Below are 21,128 nucleotides of genomic sequence, written 5' to 3'. Positions count from 1 at the left end.
TCACACTTAACACAACAAGAAGTCAACACAAATGATCACACATAACACAACAAGAAGTCAACACACATGGTCACACTTAACACAACAAGAAGTCAACACAAATGATCACACATAACACAACAAGAAGTCAACACACATGGTCACACTTAACACAACAAGAAGTCAACACAAATGATCACACATAACACAACAAGAAGTCAACACACATGGTCACACTTAACACATCAAGAAGTCAACACAAATGATCACACATAACACAACAAGAAGTCAACACACATGGTCACACTTAACACAACAAGAAGTCAACACAAATGATCACACACAACACAACAAGAAGTCAACACACATGGTCACACTTAACACAACAAGAAGTCAACACAAATGATCACACATAACACAACAAGAAGTCAACACACATGGTCACACTTAACACAATATGAAGTCAACACACATGGTCGCACATAACACAACAAAAGTCAACACACATGGTCACACATAACACAACAAGAAGTCAACACACATGGTCACACATAACACAACACACATGGTCACGCATAACACAACAAGAAGTCAACACACATGGTCACACTTAACACAACAAGAAGTCAACACAAATGATCACACATAACACAACAACAAGTCAACACACATGATCACACATAACACAACAAGAAGTCAACACACATGGTCGCACATAACACAACAAGAAGTCAACACACATGGTCACACTTAACACAACAAGAAGTCAACACAAATGATCACACATAACACAACAAGAAGTCAACACACATGGTCACACTTAACACAACAAGAAGTCAACACACATGGTCACACTTAACACAACAAGAAGTCAACACAAATGATCACACATAACACAACAAGAAGTCAACACACATGGTCACACTTAACACAACAAGAAGTCAACACAAATGATCACACATAACACAACAAGAAGTCAACACACATGGTCACACTTAACACATCAAGAAGTCAACACAAATGATCACACATAACACAACAAGAAGTCAACACACATGGTCACACTTAACACAACAAGAAGTCAACACAAATGATCACACACAACACAACAAGAAGTCAACGAAGTCAACACAAATGATCACACACAACACAACAAGAAGTCAACACACATGGTCACACTTAACACAACAAGAAGTCAACACAAATGATCACACATAACACAACAAGAAGTCAACACACATGGTCACACTTAACACAACAAGAAGTCAACACAAATGATCACACATAACACAACAAGAAGTCAACACACATGGTCACACTTAACACAACAAGAAGTCAACACACATGGTCACACTTAACACAACAAGAAGTCAACACAAATGATCACACATAACACAACAAGAAGTCAACACACATGGTCACACTTAACACAACAAGAAGTCAACACAAATGATCACACATAACACAACAAGAAGTCAACACACATGGTCACACTTAACACAACAAGAAGTCAACACAAATGATCACACATAACACAACAAGAAGTCAACACACATGGTCACACTTAACACAACAAGAAGTCAACACAAATGATCACACATAACACAACAAGAAGTCAACACACATGGTCACACTTAACACATCAAGAAGTCAACACAAATGATCACACATAACACAACAAGAAGTCAACACACATGGTCACACTTAACACAACAAGAAGTCAACACAAATGATCACACACAACACAACAAGAAGTCAACACACATGGTCACACTTAACACAACAAGAAGTCAACACACATGGTCACACTTAACACAACAAGAAGTCAACACACATGGTCACACATAACACAACAAGAAGTCGACACACATGGTCACACTTAACACAACAAGAAGTCTACACAAATGATCACACATAACACAACAAGAAGTCAACACACATGATCACACATATAACAACAAGAAGTCAACACACATGGTCACACTTAACACAACAAGAAGTCAACACACATGATCACACATATAACAACAAGAAGTCAACACACATGGTCACACATAACACAACAAGAAGTCAACACACATGGTCACACTTAACACAACAAGAAGTCAACACAAATGATCACACATAACACAACAAGAAGTCAACACACATGGTCACACTTAACACATCAAGAAGTCAACACAAATGATCACACATAACACAACAAGAAGTCAACACACATGGTCACACTTAACACAACAAGAAGTCAACACAAATGATCACACACAACACAACAAGAAGTCAACACACATGGTCACACTTAACACAACAAGAAGTCAACACAAATGATCACACATAACACAACAAGAAGTCAACACACATGGTCACACTTAACACAACAAGAAGTCAACACAAATGATCACACATAACACAACAAGAAGTCAACACACATGGTCACACTTAACACAACAAGAAGTCAACACACATGGTCACACTTAACACAACAAGAAGTCAACACAAATGATCACACATAACACAACAAGAAGTCAACACACATGGTCACACTTAACACAACAAGAAGTCAACACAAATGATCACACATAACACAACAAGAAGTCAACACACATGGTCACACTTAACACAACAAGAAGTCAACACAAATGATCACACATAACACAACAAGAAGTCAACACACATGGTCACACTTAACACAACAAGAAGTCAACACAAATGATCACACATAACACAACAAGAAGTCAACACACATGGTCACACTTAACACATCAAGAAGTCAACACAAATGATCACACATAACACAACAAGAAGTCAACACACATGGTCACACTTAACACAACAAGAAGTCAACACACATGGTCACACTTAACACAACAAGAAGTCAACACAAATGATCACACACAACACAACAAGAAGTCAACACACATGGTCACACACAACACAACAAGAAGTCAACACACATGGTCACACTTAACACAACAAGAAGTCAACACAAATGATCACACACAACACAACAAGAAGTCAACACACATGGTCACACTTAACACAACAAGAAGTCAACACAAATGATCACACATAACACAACAAGAAGTCAACACACATGGTCACACATAACACAAGAAGTCAACACACATGGTCACACTTAACACAATATGAAGTCAACACACATGGTCGCACATAACACAACAAAAGTCAACACACATGGTCACACATAACACAACAAGAAGTCAACACACATGGTCACACATAACACAACACACATGGTCACGCATAACACAACAAGAAGTCAACACACATGGTCACACATAACACAACAAGAAGTCAACACACATGGTCACCATAACACAACACACATGGTCACACATAACACAACACACATGGTCACACATAACACAACAAAGTCCTCATGTGTCCAGGGACGTATTTCAAGACTTTATGAACATAATATATATATTTTTTAAAACAAGGAAATAAGATGTTGTGATGCTAAAAAATATGGATGTAAAGATAGTGCAATGGACTAGATACACTCCTGTGCTTGGTATCATCACAGTGGATGTTTAGTGTAGATACACTCCTGTGCTTGGTATCATCACAGTGGATGTTTAGTGTAGATACACTCCTGTGCTTGGTATCATCACAGTGGATGTTTAGTGTAGATACACTCCTGTGCTTGGTATCATCACAGTGGATGTTTAGTGTAGATACACTCCTGTGCTTGGTATCATCACAGTGGATGTTTAGTGTAGATACACTCCTGTGCTTGGTATCATCACAGTGGATGTTTAGTGTGGATACACTCCTGTGCTTGGTATCATCACAGTGGATGTTTAGTGTGGATACACTCCTGTGCTTGGTATCATCTCAGTGGATGTTTAGTGTGGATACACTCCTGTGCTTGGTATCATCACAGTGGATGTTTAGTGTAGATACACTCCTGTGCTTGGTATCATCACAGTGGATGTTTAGTGTAGATACACTCCTGTGCTTGGTATCATCACAGTGGATGTTTAGTGTAGATACACTCCTGTGCTTGGTATCATCACAGTGGATGTTTAGTGTAGATACACTCCTGTGCTTGGTATCATCACAGTGGATGTTTAGTGTAGATACACTCCTGTGCTTGGTATCATCACAGTGGATGTTTAGTGTAGATACACTCCTGTGCTTGGTATCATCACAGTGGATGTTTAGTGTGGATACACTCCTGTGCTTGGTATCATCACAGTGGATGTTTAGTGTGGATACACTCCTGTGCTTGGTATCATCTCAGTGGATGTTTAGTGTGGATACACTCCTGTGCTTGGTATCATCACAGTGGATGTTTAGTGTAGATACACTCCTGTGCTTGGTATCATCACAGTGGATGTTTAGTGTAGATACACTCCTGTGCTTGGTATCATCACAGTGGATGTTTAGTGTAGATACACTCCTGTGCTTGGTATCATCACAGTGGATGTTTAGTGTAGATACACTCCTGTGCTTGGTATCATCACAGTGGATGTTTAGTGTAGATACACTCCTGTGCTTGGTATCATCACAGTGGATGTTTAGTGTAGATACACTCCTGTGCTTGGTATCATCACAGTGGATGTTTAGTGTAGATACACTCCTGTGCTTGGTATCATCACAGTGGATGTTTAGTGTAGATACACTCCTGTGCTTGGTATCATCACAGTGGATGTTTAGTGTAGATACACTCCTGTGCTTGGTATCATCACAGTGGATGTTTAGTGTAGATACACTCCTGTGCTTGGTATCATCACAGTGGATGTTTAGTGTAGATACACTCCTGTGCTTGGTATCATCACAGTGGATGTTTAGTGTAGATACACTCCTGTGCTTGGTATCATCACAGTGGATGTTTAGTGTAGATACACTCCTGTGCTTGGTATCATCACAGTGGATGTTTAGTGTGGATACACTCCTGTGCTTGGTATCATCACAGTGGATGTTTAGTGTGGATACACTCCTGTGCTTGGTATCATCACAGTGGATGTTTAGTGTGGATACACTCCTGTGCTTGGTATCATCTCAGTGGATGTTTAGTGTGGATACACTCCTGTGCTTGGTATCATCACAGTGGATGTTTAGTGTAGATACACTCCTGTGCTTGGTATCATCACAGTGGATGTTTAGTGTAGATACACTCCTGTGCTTGGTATCATCACAGTGGATGTTTAGTGTAGATACACTCCTGTGCTTGGTATCATCACAGTGGATGTTTAGTGTGGATACACTCCTGTGCTCGGTATCATCACAGTGGATGTTTAGTGTGGATACACTCCTGTGCTTGGTATCATCACAGTGGATGTTTAGTGTGGATACACTCCTGTGCTTGGTATCATCTCAGTGGATGTTTAGTGTGGATACACTCCTGTGCTTGGTATCATCACAGTGGATGTTTAGTGTAGATACACTCCTGTGCTTGGTATCATCACAGTGGATGTTTAGTGTAGATACACTCCTGTGCTTGGTATCATCACAGTGGATGTTTAGTGTAGATACACTCCTGTGCTTGGTATCATCACAGTGGATGTTTAGTGTAGATACACTCCTGTGCTTGGTATCATCACAGTGGATGTTTAGTGTAGATACACTCCTGTGCTTGGTATCATCACAGTGGATGTTTAGTGTAGATACACTCCTGTGCTTGGTATCATCACAGTGGATGTTTAGTGTGGATACACTCCTGTGCTCGGTATCATCACAGTGGATGTTTAGTGTAAATCCACCAATCATGTTTGTTTATATTGTAGCGTCAAGGAAGAGTGGGTGCCGCAGGGAATTCTGGGAATTTGTTCTGTTCTGTTAATGTTGGGTTGTGGTACAAATATTCTCCAAAAAATTGGTTTGTCATTGTTGTTTATTGTGGTTTCACTATATGGCACATGTTTATGACAGTGTTGTTTAGTGTGGTTTCACTATATGGCACATGTTTATGACAGTGTTGTTTGGTGTGGTTTCACTATATGGCACATGTTTATGACAGTGTTGTTTAGTGTGGTTTCACTATATGGCACGTGTTTATGACAGTGTTGTTTAGTGTGGTTTCACTATATGGCACATGTTTATGACAGTGTTGTTTAGTGTGGTTTCACTATATGGCACATGTTTATGACAGTGTTATTTAGTGTGGTTTCACTATATGGCACATGTTTATGACAGTGTTGTTTAGTGTGGTTTCACTATATGGCACATGTTTACGACAGTGTTGTTTAGTGTGGTTTCACTATATGGCACATGTTTACGACAGTGTTGTTTAGTGTGGTTTCACTATATGGCACATGTTTACGACAGTGTTGTTTGGTGTGGTTTCACTATATGGCACATGTTTATGACAGTGTTGTTTAGTGTGGTTTCACTATATGGCACATGTTTATGACAGTGTTGTTTAGTGTGGTTTCACTATATGGCACATGTTTATGACAGTGTTGTTTAGTGTGGTTTCACTATATGGCACATGTTTATGACAGTGTTATTTAGTGTGGTTTCACTATATGGCACATGTTTATGACAGTGTTGTTTAGTGTGGTTTCACTATATGGCACATGTTTATGACAGTGTTGTTTGGTGTGGTTTCACTATATGGCACATGTTTATGACAGTGTTGTTTAGTGTGGTTTCACTATATGGCACATGTTTATGACAGTGTTGTTTAGTGTGGTTTCACTATATGGCACATGTTTATGACAGTGTTGTTTAGTGTGGTTTCACTATATGGCACATGTTTATGACAGTGTTATTTAGTGTGGTTTCACTATATGGTACATGTTTATGACAGTGTTGTTTAGTGTGGTTTCACTAAATGGCACATGTTTATGACAGTGTTGTTTAGTGTGGTTTCACTATGTGGCACATGTTTATGACAGTGTTGTTTAGTGTGGTTTCACTATATGGCACATGTTTATGACAGTGTTGTTTAGTGTGGTTTCACTATATGGCACATGTTTATGACAGTGTTGTTTAGTGTGGTTTCACTATATGGCACATGTTTATGACAGTGTTGTTTAGTGTGGTTTCACTATATGGCACATGTTTATGACAGTGTTGTTTAGTGTGGTTTCACTATATGGCACATGTTTATGACAGTGTTGTTTAGTGTGGTTTCACTATATGGCACATGTTTATGACAGTGTTGTTTGGTGTGGTTTCACTATATGGCACATGTTTATGACAGTGTTGTTTAGTGTGGTTTCACTATATGGCACATGTTTATGACAGTGTTGTTTAGTGTGGTTTCACTATATGGCACATGTTTATGACAGTGTTGTTTAGTGTGGTTTCACTATATGGCACATGTTTATGACAGTGTTATTTAGTGTGGTTTCACTATATGGCACATGTTTATGACAGTGTTGTTTAGTGTGGTTTCACTATATGGCACATGTTTATGACAGTGTTGTTTGGTGTGGTTTCACTATATGGCACATGTTTATGACAGTGTTGTTTAGTGTGGTTTCACTATATGGCACATGTTTATGACAGTGTTGTTTAGTGTGGTTTCACTATATGGCACATGTTTATGACAGTGTTGTTTAGTGTGGTTTCACTATATGGCACATGTTTATGACAGTGTTATTTAGTGTGGTTTCACTATATGGCACATGTTTATGACAGTGTTGTTTAGTGTGGTTTCACTATATGGCACATGTTTATGACAGTGTTGTTTAGTGTGGTTTCACTATATGGCACATGTTTATGACAGTGTTGTTTAGTGTGGTTTCACTATATGGCACATGTTTATGACAGTGTTGTTTAGTGTGGTTTCACTATATGGCACATGTTTATGACAGTGTTGTTTAGTGTGGTTTCACTATATGGCACATGTTTATGACAGTGTTGTTTAGTGTGGTTTCACTATATGGCACATGTTTATGACAGTGTTGTTTAGTGTGGTTTCACTATATGGCACATGTTTATGACAGTGTTGTTTAGTGTGGTTTCACTATATGGCACATGTTTATGACAGTGTTATTTAGTGTGGTTTCACTATATGGCAAATGTTTATGACAGTGTTGTTTAGTGTGGTTTCACTATATGGCACATGTTTATGACAGTGTTGTTTAGTGTGGTTTCACTATATGGCACATGTTTATGACAGTGTTGTTTAGTGTGGTTTCACTATATGGCACATGTTTATGACAGTGTTGTTTAGTGTGGTTTCACTATATGGCACATGTTTATGACAGTGTTGTTTAGTGTGGTTTCACTATATGGCACATGTTTATGACAGTGTTGTTTAGTGTGGTTTCACTATATGGCACATGTTTATGACAGTGTTGTTTAGTGTGGTTTCACTATATGGCACATGTTTATGACAGTGTTGTTTAGTGTGGTTTCACTATATGGCACATGTTTATGACAGTGTTGTTTAGTGTGGTTTCACTATATGGCACATGTTTATGACAGTGTTGTTTGGTGTGGTTTCACTATATGGCACATGTTTATGACAGTGTTGTTTAGTGTGGTTTCACTATATGGCACATGTTTATGACAGTGTTGTTTAGTGTGGTTTCACTATATGGCACATGTTTATGACAGTGTTGTTTAGTGTGGTTTCACTATATGGCACATGTTTATGACAGTGTTGTTTAGTGTGGTTTCACTATATGGCACATGTTTATGACAGTGTTGTTTAGTGTGGTTTCACTATATGGCACATGTTTATGACAGTGTTGTTTAGTGTGGTTTCACTATATGGCACATGTTTATGACAGTGTTGTTTAGTGTGGTTTCACTATATGGCACATGTTTATGACAGTGTCTACATTCAAACATTCTTCTTCACACTGCATTCATATATGCTACTTTTAAACTTTCATGCAGAGAAGGAAATCACAACTAAGTCAATTGACCAAAAGTGTATTTTTATTAAAGTTATTAAGCAATGGCACAAACATTCAAGTCATTTCCAAAACATAAAGTGCAAGATTGTCAGAGACATTTGAAGTGTCAAATAAAAATGAGCTGCATAACAGGAAATCAAATAGTATTGGTCCTTCACTATGTGGTATGTTACTAAGGTTATGAAATTCTCTTCATTCTCTAGCGAGTGACTTTACAAATGATGCTACATATTAGCAGTAATGCTACTTTTTATAGCAACGCTTTCCCCCCCCCCACACTTGACCAATTACTGTTGTGTGTTGGACATATTCCCACTTGAAGCGAAACCCCCGCCAGACGATGGACCCCTGCTGTTTTTCTTGGGAATGAACTCTTCCTTCATTTCTTACTAGATCCGCACCTTCTTTCTCTCGTATCATCCCTCGCACGGTTTCGCTAGCATTACAGCTAACGTTAGCCAAGCTGCTACCTCTCTGCTGGGCGAGCGCATATACTTATGTGATGTGTGAGGTGACAGTATGTGACGTATGAGGTGACAGTATGTGAGGTATGAGGTGACAGTATGTGACGTGTGAGGTGACAGTATGTGACGTATGAGGTGACAGTATGTGAGGTATGAGGTGACAGTATGTGACGTGTGAGGTGACAGTATGTGACATGTGAGGTGACAGTATGTGACGTGTGAGGTGACAGTATGTGACGTGTGAGGTGACAGTATGTGACGTGTGAGGTGACAGTATGTGACGTGTGAGGTGACAGTATGTGACGTGTCAGGTGACAGTATGTGACGTGTGAGGTGACAGTATGTGACATGTGAGGTGACAGTATGTGACGTGTCAGGTGACAGTATGTGACGTGTGAGGTGACAGTATGTGACGTGTGAGGTGACAGTATGTGACGTATGAGGTGACAGTATGTGACGTATGAGGTGACAGTATGTGACGTGTGAGGTGACAGTATGTGACGTGTGAGGTGACAGTATGTGACGTGTGAGGTGACAGTATGTGACGTGTGAGGTGACAGTATGTGACGTGTGAGGTGACAGTATGTGACGTATGAGGTGACAGTATGTGACGTGTGAGGTGACAGTATGTGACGTGTGAGGTGACAGTATGTGACGTGTGAGGTGACAGTATGTGACGTATGAGGTGACAGTATGTGACGTATGAGGTGACAGTATGTGACATGTGAGGTGACAGTATGTGACGTGTGAGGTGACAGTATGTGACGTATGAGGTGACAGTATGTGACGTATGAGGTGACAGTATGTGACGTATGAGGTGACAGTATGTGACATGTGAGGTGACAGTATGTGACGTATGAAGTGACAGTATGTGACGTATGAGGTGACAGTATGTAACGTGTGAGGTGACAGTATGTGACGTGTGAGGTGACAGTATGTGACGTGTGAGGTGACAGTATGTGACGTGTGAGGTGACAGTATGTGACGTATGAGGTGACAGTATGTGACGTATGAGGTGACAGTATTTGACGTGTGAGGTGACAGTATGTGAGGTGTGAGGTGACAGTATGTGACGTGTGAGGTGACAGTATGTGACGTGTGAGGTGACAGTATGTGACGTGTGAGGTGACAGTATGTGACTTGTGAGGTGACAGTATGTGACGTATGAGGTGACAGTATGTGAGGTATGAGGTGACAGTATGTGACGTGTGAGGTGACAGTATGTGAGGTATGAGGTGACAGTATGTGAGGTATGAGGTGACAGTATGTGACGTGTGAGGTGACAGTATGTGACGTGTGAGGTGACAGTATGTGAGGTATGAGGTGACAGTATGTGACGTGTGAGGTGACAGTATGTGACGTGTGAGGTGACAGTATGTGACGTGTGAGGTGACAGTATGTGACGTGTGAGGTGACAGTATGTGAGGTATGAGGTGACAGTATGTGACGTGTGAGGTGACAGTATGTGACGTGTGAGGTGACAGTATGTGAGGTATGAGGTGACAGTATGTGACGTGTGAGGTGACAGTATGTGACGTGTGAGGTGACAGTATGTGAGGTATGAGGTGACAGTATGTGACGTGTGAGGTGACAGTATGTGACGTGTGAGGTGACAGTATGTGACGTGTGAGGTGACAGTATGTGACGTGTGAGGTGACAGTATGTGACGTGTGAGGTGACAGTATGTGACGTGTGAGGTGACAGTATGTGACGTGTGAGGTGACAGTATGTGACGTATGAGGTGACAGTATGTGACGTATGAGGTGACAGGATGTGACGTGTGAGGTGACAGTATGTGACGTGTGAGGTGACAGTATGTGACGTATGAGGTGACAGGATGTGACGTGTGAGGTGACAGTATGTGACGTGTGAGGTGACAGTATGTGACGTATGAGGTGACAGTATGTGACGTATGAGGTGACAGTATGTGACGTATGAGGTGACAGTATGTGACGTCTGAGGTGACAGTATGTGACATGTGAGGTGACAGTATGTGACGTATGAAGTGACAGTATGTGACGTGTGAGGTGACAGTATGTGACGTGTGAGGTGACAGTATGTGACGTATGAGGGGACAGTATGTGACGTATGAGGTGACAGTATGTGACGTATGAGGTGACAGTATGTGACGTATGAGGTGACAGTATGTGACGTGTGAGGTGACAGTATGTGACGTGTGAGGTGACAGTATGTGACGTGTGAGGCGACAGTATGTGACGTGTGAGGTGACAGTATGTGACGTATGAGGTGACAGTATGTGACGTGTGAGGTGACAGTATGTGACGTATGAGGTGACAGTATGTGACGTGTGAGGTGACAGTATGTGACGTGTGAGGTGACATTATGTGACGTATGAGGTGACAGTATGTGAGGTGTGAGGTGACAGTATGTGACGTATGAGGTGACAGTATGTGAGGTATGAGGTGACAGTATGTGAGGTGTGAGGTGACAGTATGTGAGGTGTGAGGTGACAGTATGTGACGTGTGAGGTGACAGTATGTGACGTATGAGGTGACAGTATGTGAGGTGTGAGGTGACAGTATGTGACGTATGAGGTGACAGTATGTGAGGTATGAGGTGACAGTATGTGACGTGTGAGGTGACAGTATGTGACGTATGAGGTGACAGTATGTGACGTGTGAGGTGACAGTATGTGACGTATGAGGTGACAGTATGTGACATGTGAGGTGACAGTATGTGACGTGTGAGGTGACAGTATGTGACGTGTGAGATGACAGTATGTGACGTGTGAGGTGACAGTATGTGACGTGTCAGGTGACAGTATGTGACGTATGAGGTGACAGTATGTGAGGTGTGAGGTGACAGTATGTGAGGTATGAGGTGACAGTATGTGAGGTATGAGGTGACAGTATGTGAGGTATGAGGTGACAGTATGTGACGTATGAGGTGACAGTATGTGACGTGTGAGGTGACAGTATGTGACGTATGAGGTGACAGTATGTGACGTGTGAGGTGACAGTATGTGACGTGTGAGGTGACAGTATGTGACGTATGAGGTGACAGTATGTGACATGTGAGGTGACAGTATGTGACGTGTGAGGTGACAGTATGTGACGTGTGAGATGACAGTATGTGACGTGTGAGGTGACAGTATGTGACGTGTCAGGTGACAGTATATGACGTATGAGGTGACAGTATGTGACGTGTGAGGTGACAGTATGTGAGGTGTGAGGTGACAGTATGTGAGGTATGAGGTGACAGTATGTGAGGTATGAGGTGACAGTATGTGAGGTATGTGGTGACAGTATGTGAGGTATGAGGTGACAGTATGTGACGTGTGAGGTGACAGTATGTGACGTATGAGGTGACAGTATGTGACGTGTGAGGTGACAGTATGTGAGGTGTGAGGTGACAGTATGTGACGTATGAGGTGACAGTATGTGAGGTGTGAGGTGACAGTATGTGACGTATGAGGTGACAGTATGTGAGGTATGAGGTGAAAGTATGTGACGTGTGAGGTGACAGTATGTGACGTGTGAGGTGACAGTATGTGACGTGTGAGGTGACAGTATGTGACGTATGAGGTGACAGTATGTGACATGTGAGGTGACAGTATGTGACGTGTGAGGTGACAGTATGTGACGTGTGAGATGACAGTATGTGACGTGTGAGGTGACAGTATGTGACGTGTCAGGTGACAGTATGTGACGTATGAGGTGACAGTATGTGAGGTGTGAGGTGACAGTATGTGAGGTATGAGGTGACAGTATGTGAGGTATGAGGTGACAGTATGTGACGTATGAGGTGACAGTATGTGACGTATGAGGTGACAGTATGTGACGTATGAGGTAACAGTATGTGACGTATGAGGTGACAGTATGTGACGTGTGAGGTGACAGTATGTGACGTGTGAGGTGACAGTATGTGACGTGTGAGGCGACAGTATGTGACGTGTGAGGTGACAGTATGTGACGTATGAGGTGACAGTATGTGACGTGTGAGGTGACAGTATGTGACGTATGAGGTGACAGTATGTGACGTGTGAGGTGACAGTATGTGACGTGTGAGGTGACATTATGTGACGTATGAGGTGACAGTATGTGAGGTGTGAGGTGACAGTATGTGACGTATGAGGTGACAGTATGTGAGGTATGAGGTGACAGTATGTGAGGTGTGAGGTGACAGTATGTGAGGTGTGAGGTGACAGTATGTGACGTGTGAGGTGACAGTATGTGACGTATGCGGTGACAGTATGTGAGGTGTGAGGTGACAGTATGTGACGTATGAGGTGACAGTATGTGAGGTATGAGGTGACAGTATGTGAGGTGTGAGGTGACAGTATGTGAGGTGTGAGGTGACAGTATGTGACGTGTGAGGTGACAGTATGTGACGTATGCGGTGACAGTATGTGAGGTGTGAGGTGACAGTATGTGACGTATGAGGTGACAGTATGTGAGGTATGAGGTGACAGTATGTGAGGTGTGAGGTGACAGTATGTGAGGTGTGAGGTGACAGTATGTGACGTGTGAGGTGACAGTATGTGACGTATGCGGTGACAGTATGTGAGGTGTGAGGTGACAGTATGTGACGTATGAGGTGACAGTATGTGAGGTATGAGGTGACAGTATGTGACGTGTGAGGTGACAGTATGTGACGTATGAGGTGACAGTATGTGACGTGTGAGGTGACAGTATGTGACGTATGAGGTGACAGTATGTGACATGTGAGGTGACAGTATGTGACGTGTGAGGTGACAGTATGTGACGTGTGAGATGACAGTATGTGACGTGTGAGGTGACAGTATGTGACGTGTCAGGTGACAGTATGTGATGTATGAGGTGACAGTATGTGAGGTGTGAGGTGACAGTATGTGAGGTATGAGGTGACAGTATGTGAGGTATGAGGTGACAGTATGTGAGGTATGAGGCGACAGTATGTGACGTATGAGGTGACAGTATGTGACGTGTGAGGTGACAGTATGTGACGTATGAGGTGACAGTATGTGACGTGTGAGGTGACAGTATGTGACGTGTGAGGTGACAGTATGTGACGTATGAGGTGACAGTATGTGACGTGTGAGGTGACAGTATGTGACGTGTGAGGTGACAGTATGTGACGTGTGAGATGACAGTATGTGACGTGTGAGGTGACAGTATGTGACGTGTCAGGTGACAGTATGTGATGTATGAGGTGACAGTATGTGACGTGTGAGGTGACAGTATGTGAGGTGTGAGGTGACAGTATGTGAGGTATGAGGTGACAGTATGTGAGGTATGAGGTGACAATATGTGAGGTATGAGGTGACAGTATGTGAGGTATGAGGTGACAGTATGTGACGTGTGAGGTGACAGTATGTGACGTATGAGGTGACAGTATGTGACGTACATATATATGTATATATATCCACACTGACACACACACACACAGATATATATAGTTTATGACACATATATTGTTTATTGTTTGTTTATCAAGGATCCCCATGAGCCGACGCAGCTAGCCTTCCTGTGGTCCTTTTCAAAAGTTGAAAGTAAAAAAGAATAATAAATACATCCACTTAGAAAACACTCACAAATCCAGTTACAATAAAAGAAAAGAAAAAGTGAAAGAGGGAAAAAAAGTTCCTAAATTGTAAATTTGATGACATTTGTTTCTGGTGTTGCCTAAGTAGTCAAATGACCTTGAACCCTAACCTTGACCCATGTGTGTTTAGCACATGTCTGTGATCAAGATGTATTGGAAGCTACTTTGAAAATCTTCATTTAGCATGTCAGCAATGTTGTTTGCTGACATTGGGTTAGCGTGTTGCTAATGTAGTCAAAACACACTGTTAACGTATTTAATGACGCTTCTTTCTCCTACGGCTGATGTAGTTTAATGCTGTTTGTTTAGCATGTTGCTAACATACTTTAACGTCTGTTTGATGGCCTTTTTTGAGGACCTTGCTAACGTAGTTTGAAGATGTTTGTCGCTAATACAAGTTGCAGACATTGTTTAGCTTGTTTGTTGCTAATTTAGCTGCATCTTTGTTTAGCATGTGGCTTTAATGGTGTTTGAATAACCAACTGCTAACGTATTTGATGATGTTTGTTTCCATCCATCCATTTCCTACCGCTTGTCCCTTTTCACATGACTAATGTAGTTTAATGACATTTGTTTAGCATGTTGCTAACATATTTTAACGATACCTATTCAGCACATGGCTTCGATGACATTGTATTAAGAAGTTGCTAACATAGTTCTATGTGCAGTTAGCATGTCGCAAATATAAGTTGTTGACTTTGGTTTAGTGTGTTGCTAATTTAGCTGAAGGTCTGTTTAGCGCATAGCTTTACTGACGTTCCAAGAAAACTGTGCTTAAAAATGTGATGACCTTTGTTTATTATATTGCTAAGGTCGTCTGACATTTGAGTAGCATTTTGCTAACACACTTTAACTGTTTAGTACATGGCTTTGATGACATTTTATTAAGACGTTGCCAATGTCGTTAGATGATGTGCGTTTAGCATGTTGCTTATGTAGCTGTTTTTTGGGTGATGACATTTTATTACTGAAACACATTGCTAACATACTTTGACACGTGGCTGACATATGTTAGTGATGTTCCTTTAGCATGTTGTTAATCTGCCTAAAAGTATATTTAGCACGTGTCTTTGATGACGTTTTATTAAGACAACGCCAATGTAGTGTGAGGTTGTTCATTTAGCCTCTCGCTAATATATTTTGATGATATTTGTGTAGCATTTTGCTAATTTAGCTGAAAGTATATTCAGCAAATGTCTGCAGACGTTTTAATAACACATTGCTAACGTTGTTAGCAATGTGTTGTTCATTTGGCATGTTGCTAATTTAACTGAATGTTTAACTCGTAGCTTTGATGATGTTTCAATAACACATTGCTAACGTGTGCAAGGTTGTTCATTTAGCATGTTGCTAATTTAACTGAATGTTTAACTCGTAGCGTTGATGATGTTTCAATAACACATTGCTAACGTATATAAGGTTGTTCATTTAGCATGTTGCTAATTTAACTGAATGTTTAAATAGTAGTTTTGATGATGGTTTAATAACACATTGCTAACGTATATAAGGTTGTTCATTTAGCATGTTGCTAATTTAACTGAATGTTTAACTCGTAGCTTTGATGATGGTTTAATAACACCTTGCTAACGTATGTAAGGTTGTTCATTTAGCATGTTGCTAATTTAACTGAATGTTTAACTCGTGACTTTGATGATGTTTTAATAACACATTGCTAACGTATATAAGGTTGTTCATTTAGCATGTTGCTAATTTAACTGAATGTTTAACCCGTGGCTTTGATGATGTTTTAATAACACATTGCTAATGTATGTAAGGTTGTTCATTTAGCATGTTGCTAATTTAACTGAATGTTTAACTCGTGACTTTGATGATGTTTTAATAACAAATTGCTAACGTGTGTACGGTTGTTCATTTAGCATGTTGCTAATTTAACTGAATGTTTAACTCGTAGCTTTGATGATGTTTTAATAACAAATTGCTAACGTGTGTAAGGTTGTTCATTTAGCGTGTTGCTAATTTAACTGAATGTTTAACTCGTGACTTTGATGATGTTTTAATAACACATTGCTAACGTATATAAGGTTCTTCATTTAGCATGTTGCTAATTTATCTGAATGTTTAACTCGTGACTTTGATGATGTTTTAATAACACATTGCTAACGTGTATAAGGTTGTTCATTTAGCATGTTGCTAATTTAACTGAATGTTTAACTCGTGGCTTTGATGATGTTTTAATAACACATTGCTAACGTGTGTAAGGTTGTTCATTTAGCATGTTGCTAATTTAACTGAATGTTTAACTCGTGACTTTGATGATGTTTTAATAACACATTGCTAGCGTGTGTAAGGTTGTTCATTTAGCATGTTGCTAATTTAACTGAATGTTTAACTCGTGGCTTTGATGATGTTTTAATAACACATTGCTAATGTATATAAGGTTGTTCATTTAGCATGTTGCTAATTTAACTGAATGCTTAACTCGTGGCTTTGATGATGTTTTAATAACACATTGCTAACGTATATAAGGTTGTTCATTTAGCATGTTGCTAATTTAAATGAATGTTTAACTCGTGGCTTTGATGATGTTTTAATAACACATTGCTAACGTGTGTAAGGTTGTTCATTTAGCATGTTGCTAATTTAAATGAATGTTTAACTCGTGACTTTGATGATGTTTTAATAACACATTGCTAACGTGTGTAAGGTTGTTCATTTAGCATGTTGCTAATTTAACTGAATGTTTGACTCGTGACTTTGATGATGTTTTAATAACACATTGCTAACGTGTTCATTTAGCATGTTGCTATTATAAGTTGACAATGTTTATTATTTTTGTAATTTAGCTGAAAGTATGGTGTTGGAGACATTTGAGTAACACATGGCTAACATAGTTTGATGCTTGTTTAGCGCTTTTCTCATTTGATGTGCTGAGCTGCTGTTTGCCTGGAGTGTGCTGACAAATGCAAATGACCTTGAACATCACCTTAGCAAAACAGCACAACTAGCAGCTGATGTTTAAGTAACGCTAATCCAAATATTGTGGTGACTTGAAGAAGAAGAAGAAGAAGATGTTGATGAGAAGGTGTGTAGTTTGCAGGGAGATGGTACCGCGTGGGCCTGGCCTACGACTCCCCCACCTTCGTCCCTCACAGAGACAAAGTCAGGGCCTCTGTGGGCGTGGTCAGCGTGCAAACCAACGGCAACGTCAACCTCACCATGTGGGACGCCACGTGAGTCTCTCATCATCATCGTCCTCGCCATGATGATGATGGCGCTCGCCACATCTCTGGGAAGGTCAACCTTCTCCGCCTCTGACTTGTGTCCGTGTGTGTCTGTGTGTGTGTGTGTGTGCGTGTGTGTGTGTGTGTGTCTGTGTGTGTCTGTGTGTCTCTGTGTGTGTGTGTGTGTGTGTGTGCCCCGTGTTTGTGTGTGTGTGTGCGTGTGTGTGTGTCTGTGTGTGTCTGTGTGTGTCTGTGTGTGTCTGTGTGTGTGTGTGTGTGTGTGTGTGTGGTGTGTGTGTGTGTGTGTCAGGCCCACAGGCTGCGGCAGTAGGACGTACTACTACGAGAAGACCAACGTTCCAGGATACTTGACCTACTTCAGCACACGTGAGTGCAAACTGGATGCTGACATGCTATCATTCCTGCCAACTTTCTGACTACCGTATTTCCTTGAATTGCCGGCGGGCATATAGTACGTGCCTGCCTTGAATGACTGCCGGGTCAAACTCGCTTGGCAAAACAATTAGCGCATGCTTAGTATTACCGTCTGGTCAAACTCCTGACACTTCCCCTGTCATAATTTTCAAAATGGAGGAGGCTGATTTCAATACCGGTCATTTGAAATGGCATAAAGGGAAGACAATTAAGAGCTATTCAGTAGGATTTAAGGTCCAAGATTACATCACACTCAAATTTTTACTGCATGCCTTTGGTAAGTGCCAGAGTCAGAAGAAGTTTTAAAATAATTAGCGCATGCTTACTTTTACCGCATGCCTTTGGTAAGCGCAGGAGTGAGAAGAGGTTTTCAATTAATTAGCGCCCCGGCGGCAATTCAAGGAAATACGGTAATCATCCTAACTTTGACTGCTAATCAAAATAAAAAAATAAAAATATTTCCTTATTCCACATTTGAATACCCATGGGCCAGCCGAAGAGGCAACGTGGGTCCCCCCTCCAATGGGCTCACCACCCATAGCAGGGGCCATAGAGGTCGGGTGCAATGTGAGCTGGGCAGCAGTCGAAGGCAGGGCACTTGGCGGTCCGATCCTCGGCTACAGAAGCTAACTCTTGGGACGTGGAACGTCACCTCACTGGGGGGGAAGGAGCCTGAGCTAGTGCGCGAGGTAGAGAAGTTCCGGTTGGATATAGTCGGACTCACTTTGACGCACAGCAAAGGCTCTAGAACCACTTCTCTCGAGAGGGGCTGGACTCTCTTCCACTCTGGCGTTGCCGACAGTGAGAGGCGACGGGCTGGGGTGGCAATTCTTGTTGCCCCCCGGCTCAAAGCCTGCACGTTGGAGTTCAACCCAGTGGCAGAAAGGGTAGCCTCCCTCTGCCTTCGGGTGGGGAGACGGGTCCTGACTGTTGTTTGTGCTTACGCACCAAGCAGCAGTTCAGAGTACCCACCCTTTTTGGGTACACTCGAGGGAGTACTGGAAAGTGCTCCTCCGGATGATTCCCTTGTCCTACTGGGGGACTTCAACGCTCATGTTGGCAACGACAGTGAAACCTGGAGAGGCGTGATTGGGAAGAATGGCCGCCCGGATCTAAACCTGAGTGGTGTTTTGTTATTGGACTTTTGTGCTGGTCACGGATTGTCCATAACAAACACCATGTTCAAACATAAGGGTGTCCATATGTGCACTTGGCACCAGGACACCCTAGGTTAAGTTCCCTGATCGACTTTGTAGTTGTGTCATCGGATTTGCGGCCTCATGTTTTGGACACTTGGGTGAAGAGAGGGGCGGAGCTATCTACCGATCACCACCTGGTGGTGAGTTGGCTGCGATGGTGGGGGAGGATGCCAGACAGACCTGGCAGGCCCAAGCGCATTGTGAGGGTCTGCTGGGAACGTCTGGCAGAGTCTCCTGTCAGAGAGAGTTTCAATTCCCACCTCCGGAAAAACTTTGAACATGTCACGAAGGAGGTGCGGGACATTGGGTCCGAGTGGACCATGTTCCGAACCTCTATTGTTGAGGTGGCTGATTGGAGCTGTGGCCTCATGGTTGTTGGTGCCTGTCATGGCGGTAATCCTAGAACCCCTTGGTGGACCACCAGCGGTGAGGGATGCCGTCAAGCTGAAGAAGGAGTCCTATCGGGTCCTTTTGGCTCATAGGACTCCGGAGGCAGTGGACAGGTACCGACAGGCCAAGCGGTGTGCAGCTTCAGCCGTCGCTGAGGCAAAAACTCGGACATAGGAAGAGTTCGGGGAAGCCATGGAAAACGACTTCCGGACGGCTTTGAAGCGATTCTGGACCACCGTACGCCGCCTCAGGAAGGGGAAGCAGTGCACTATCAACACCGTGTATGGTGCGGATGGTGTTCTGCTGACTTCGACTGCGGATGTTGTGGAATTGGTGGAGGGAATACTTCGAAGACCTCCTCAATCCCACCAACACGTCTTCCTTTGAGGAAGCGATGCCTGGGGATTCTGTGGTGGGCTCTCCTATTTCTGGGGCTGAGGTTGCTGAGGTAGTTAAAAAGCTCCTCGGCGGCAAGGCCCCGGGGGTGGATGAGATCCGCCCGGAGTTCCTTAAGGCTCTGGATGCAGTGGGGCTGTCTTTGGTTGACAAGACTCTGCAGCATCGCGTGGAGATCGGGGGCGGTACCTCGGGATTGGCAGACCGGGGTGGTGGTCCCTCTCTTTAAGAAGGGGGACCGGAGGGTGTGTTCCAAATATTGTGGGATCACACTCCTCAGCCTTCCCGGTAAGGTTTATTAAAATGTACTGGAGAGGAGGCTACGCCGGATAGTCCAACCTCGGATTCAGGAGGAACAGTGTGGTTTTTGTCCTGGTCGTGGAACTGTGGACCAGCTCTATACTCTCGGCAGGGTTCTTGAGCGTGCGTGGGAGTTTGCCGAACCAGTCTACATGTGCTTTGTGGACTTGGAGAAGGCATTCGACCGTGTCCCTCGGGAAGTCCTGTGGGGAGTGCTCAGAGAGTATGGCGTATCAGACTTTCTGATTGTGGCGGTCCGCTCCCTATATGATCAGTGTCAGAGCTTGGTCCACATTGCCGGCAGTAAGTCGGACACGTTTCTTGTGAGGGTTGGACTCCGCCAAGGCTGCCCTTTGTCACCCATTCTGTTCAGAACTTTTATGGACAGAATTTCTA

General features: G+C 42.4%; 1 protein-coding gene across 1 annotated transcript in view; it reads left to right on the top strand.

Annotated features, from left to right (window-relative positions):
* The window catches only part of ptgdsa (prostaglandin D2 synthase a), a 50,561-nt gene that overhangs the window by 11,325 nt on the left and 18,108 nt on the right, over nucleotides 1–21,128 (top strand). The window contains exons 2-3 of the mRNA XM_061907283.1: nucleotides 17,882–18,021; nucleotides 18,323–18,399. Of these exons, the coding sequence (XP_061763267.1) occupies nucleotides 17,882–18,021; nucleotides 18,323–18,399 (217 nt within the window). The remainder of the gene's footprint in view (nucleotides 1–17,881; nucleotides 18,022–18,322; nucleotides 18,400–21,128) is intronic.

This window comes from Nerophis ophidion, linkage group LG08 (assembly GCF_033978795.1).
Source record: "Nerophis ophidion isolate RoL-2023_Sa linkage group LG08, RoL_Noph_v1.0, whole genome shotgun sequence".
In the NCBI taxonomy this organism is placed as follows: domain Eukaryota; kingdom Metazoa; phylum Chordata; class Actinopteri; order Syngnathiformes; family Syngnathidae; genus Nerophis; species Nerophis ophidion.
Note: the sequence above shows the minus strand (reverse complement) of the source record. Positions and strands in the feature narration are given on the sequence as shown.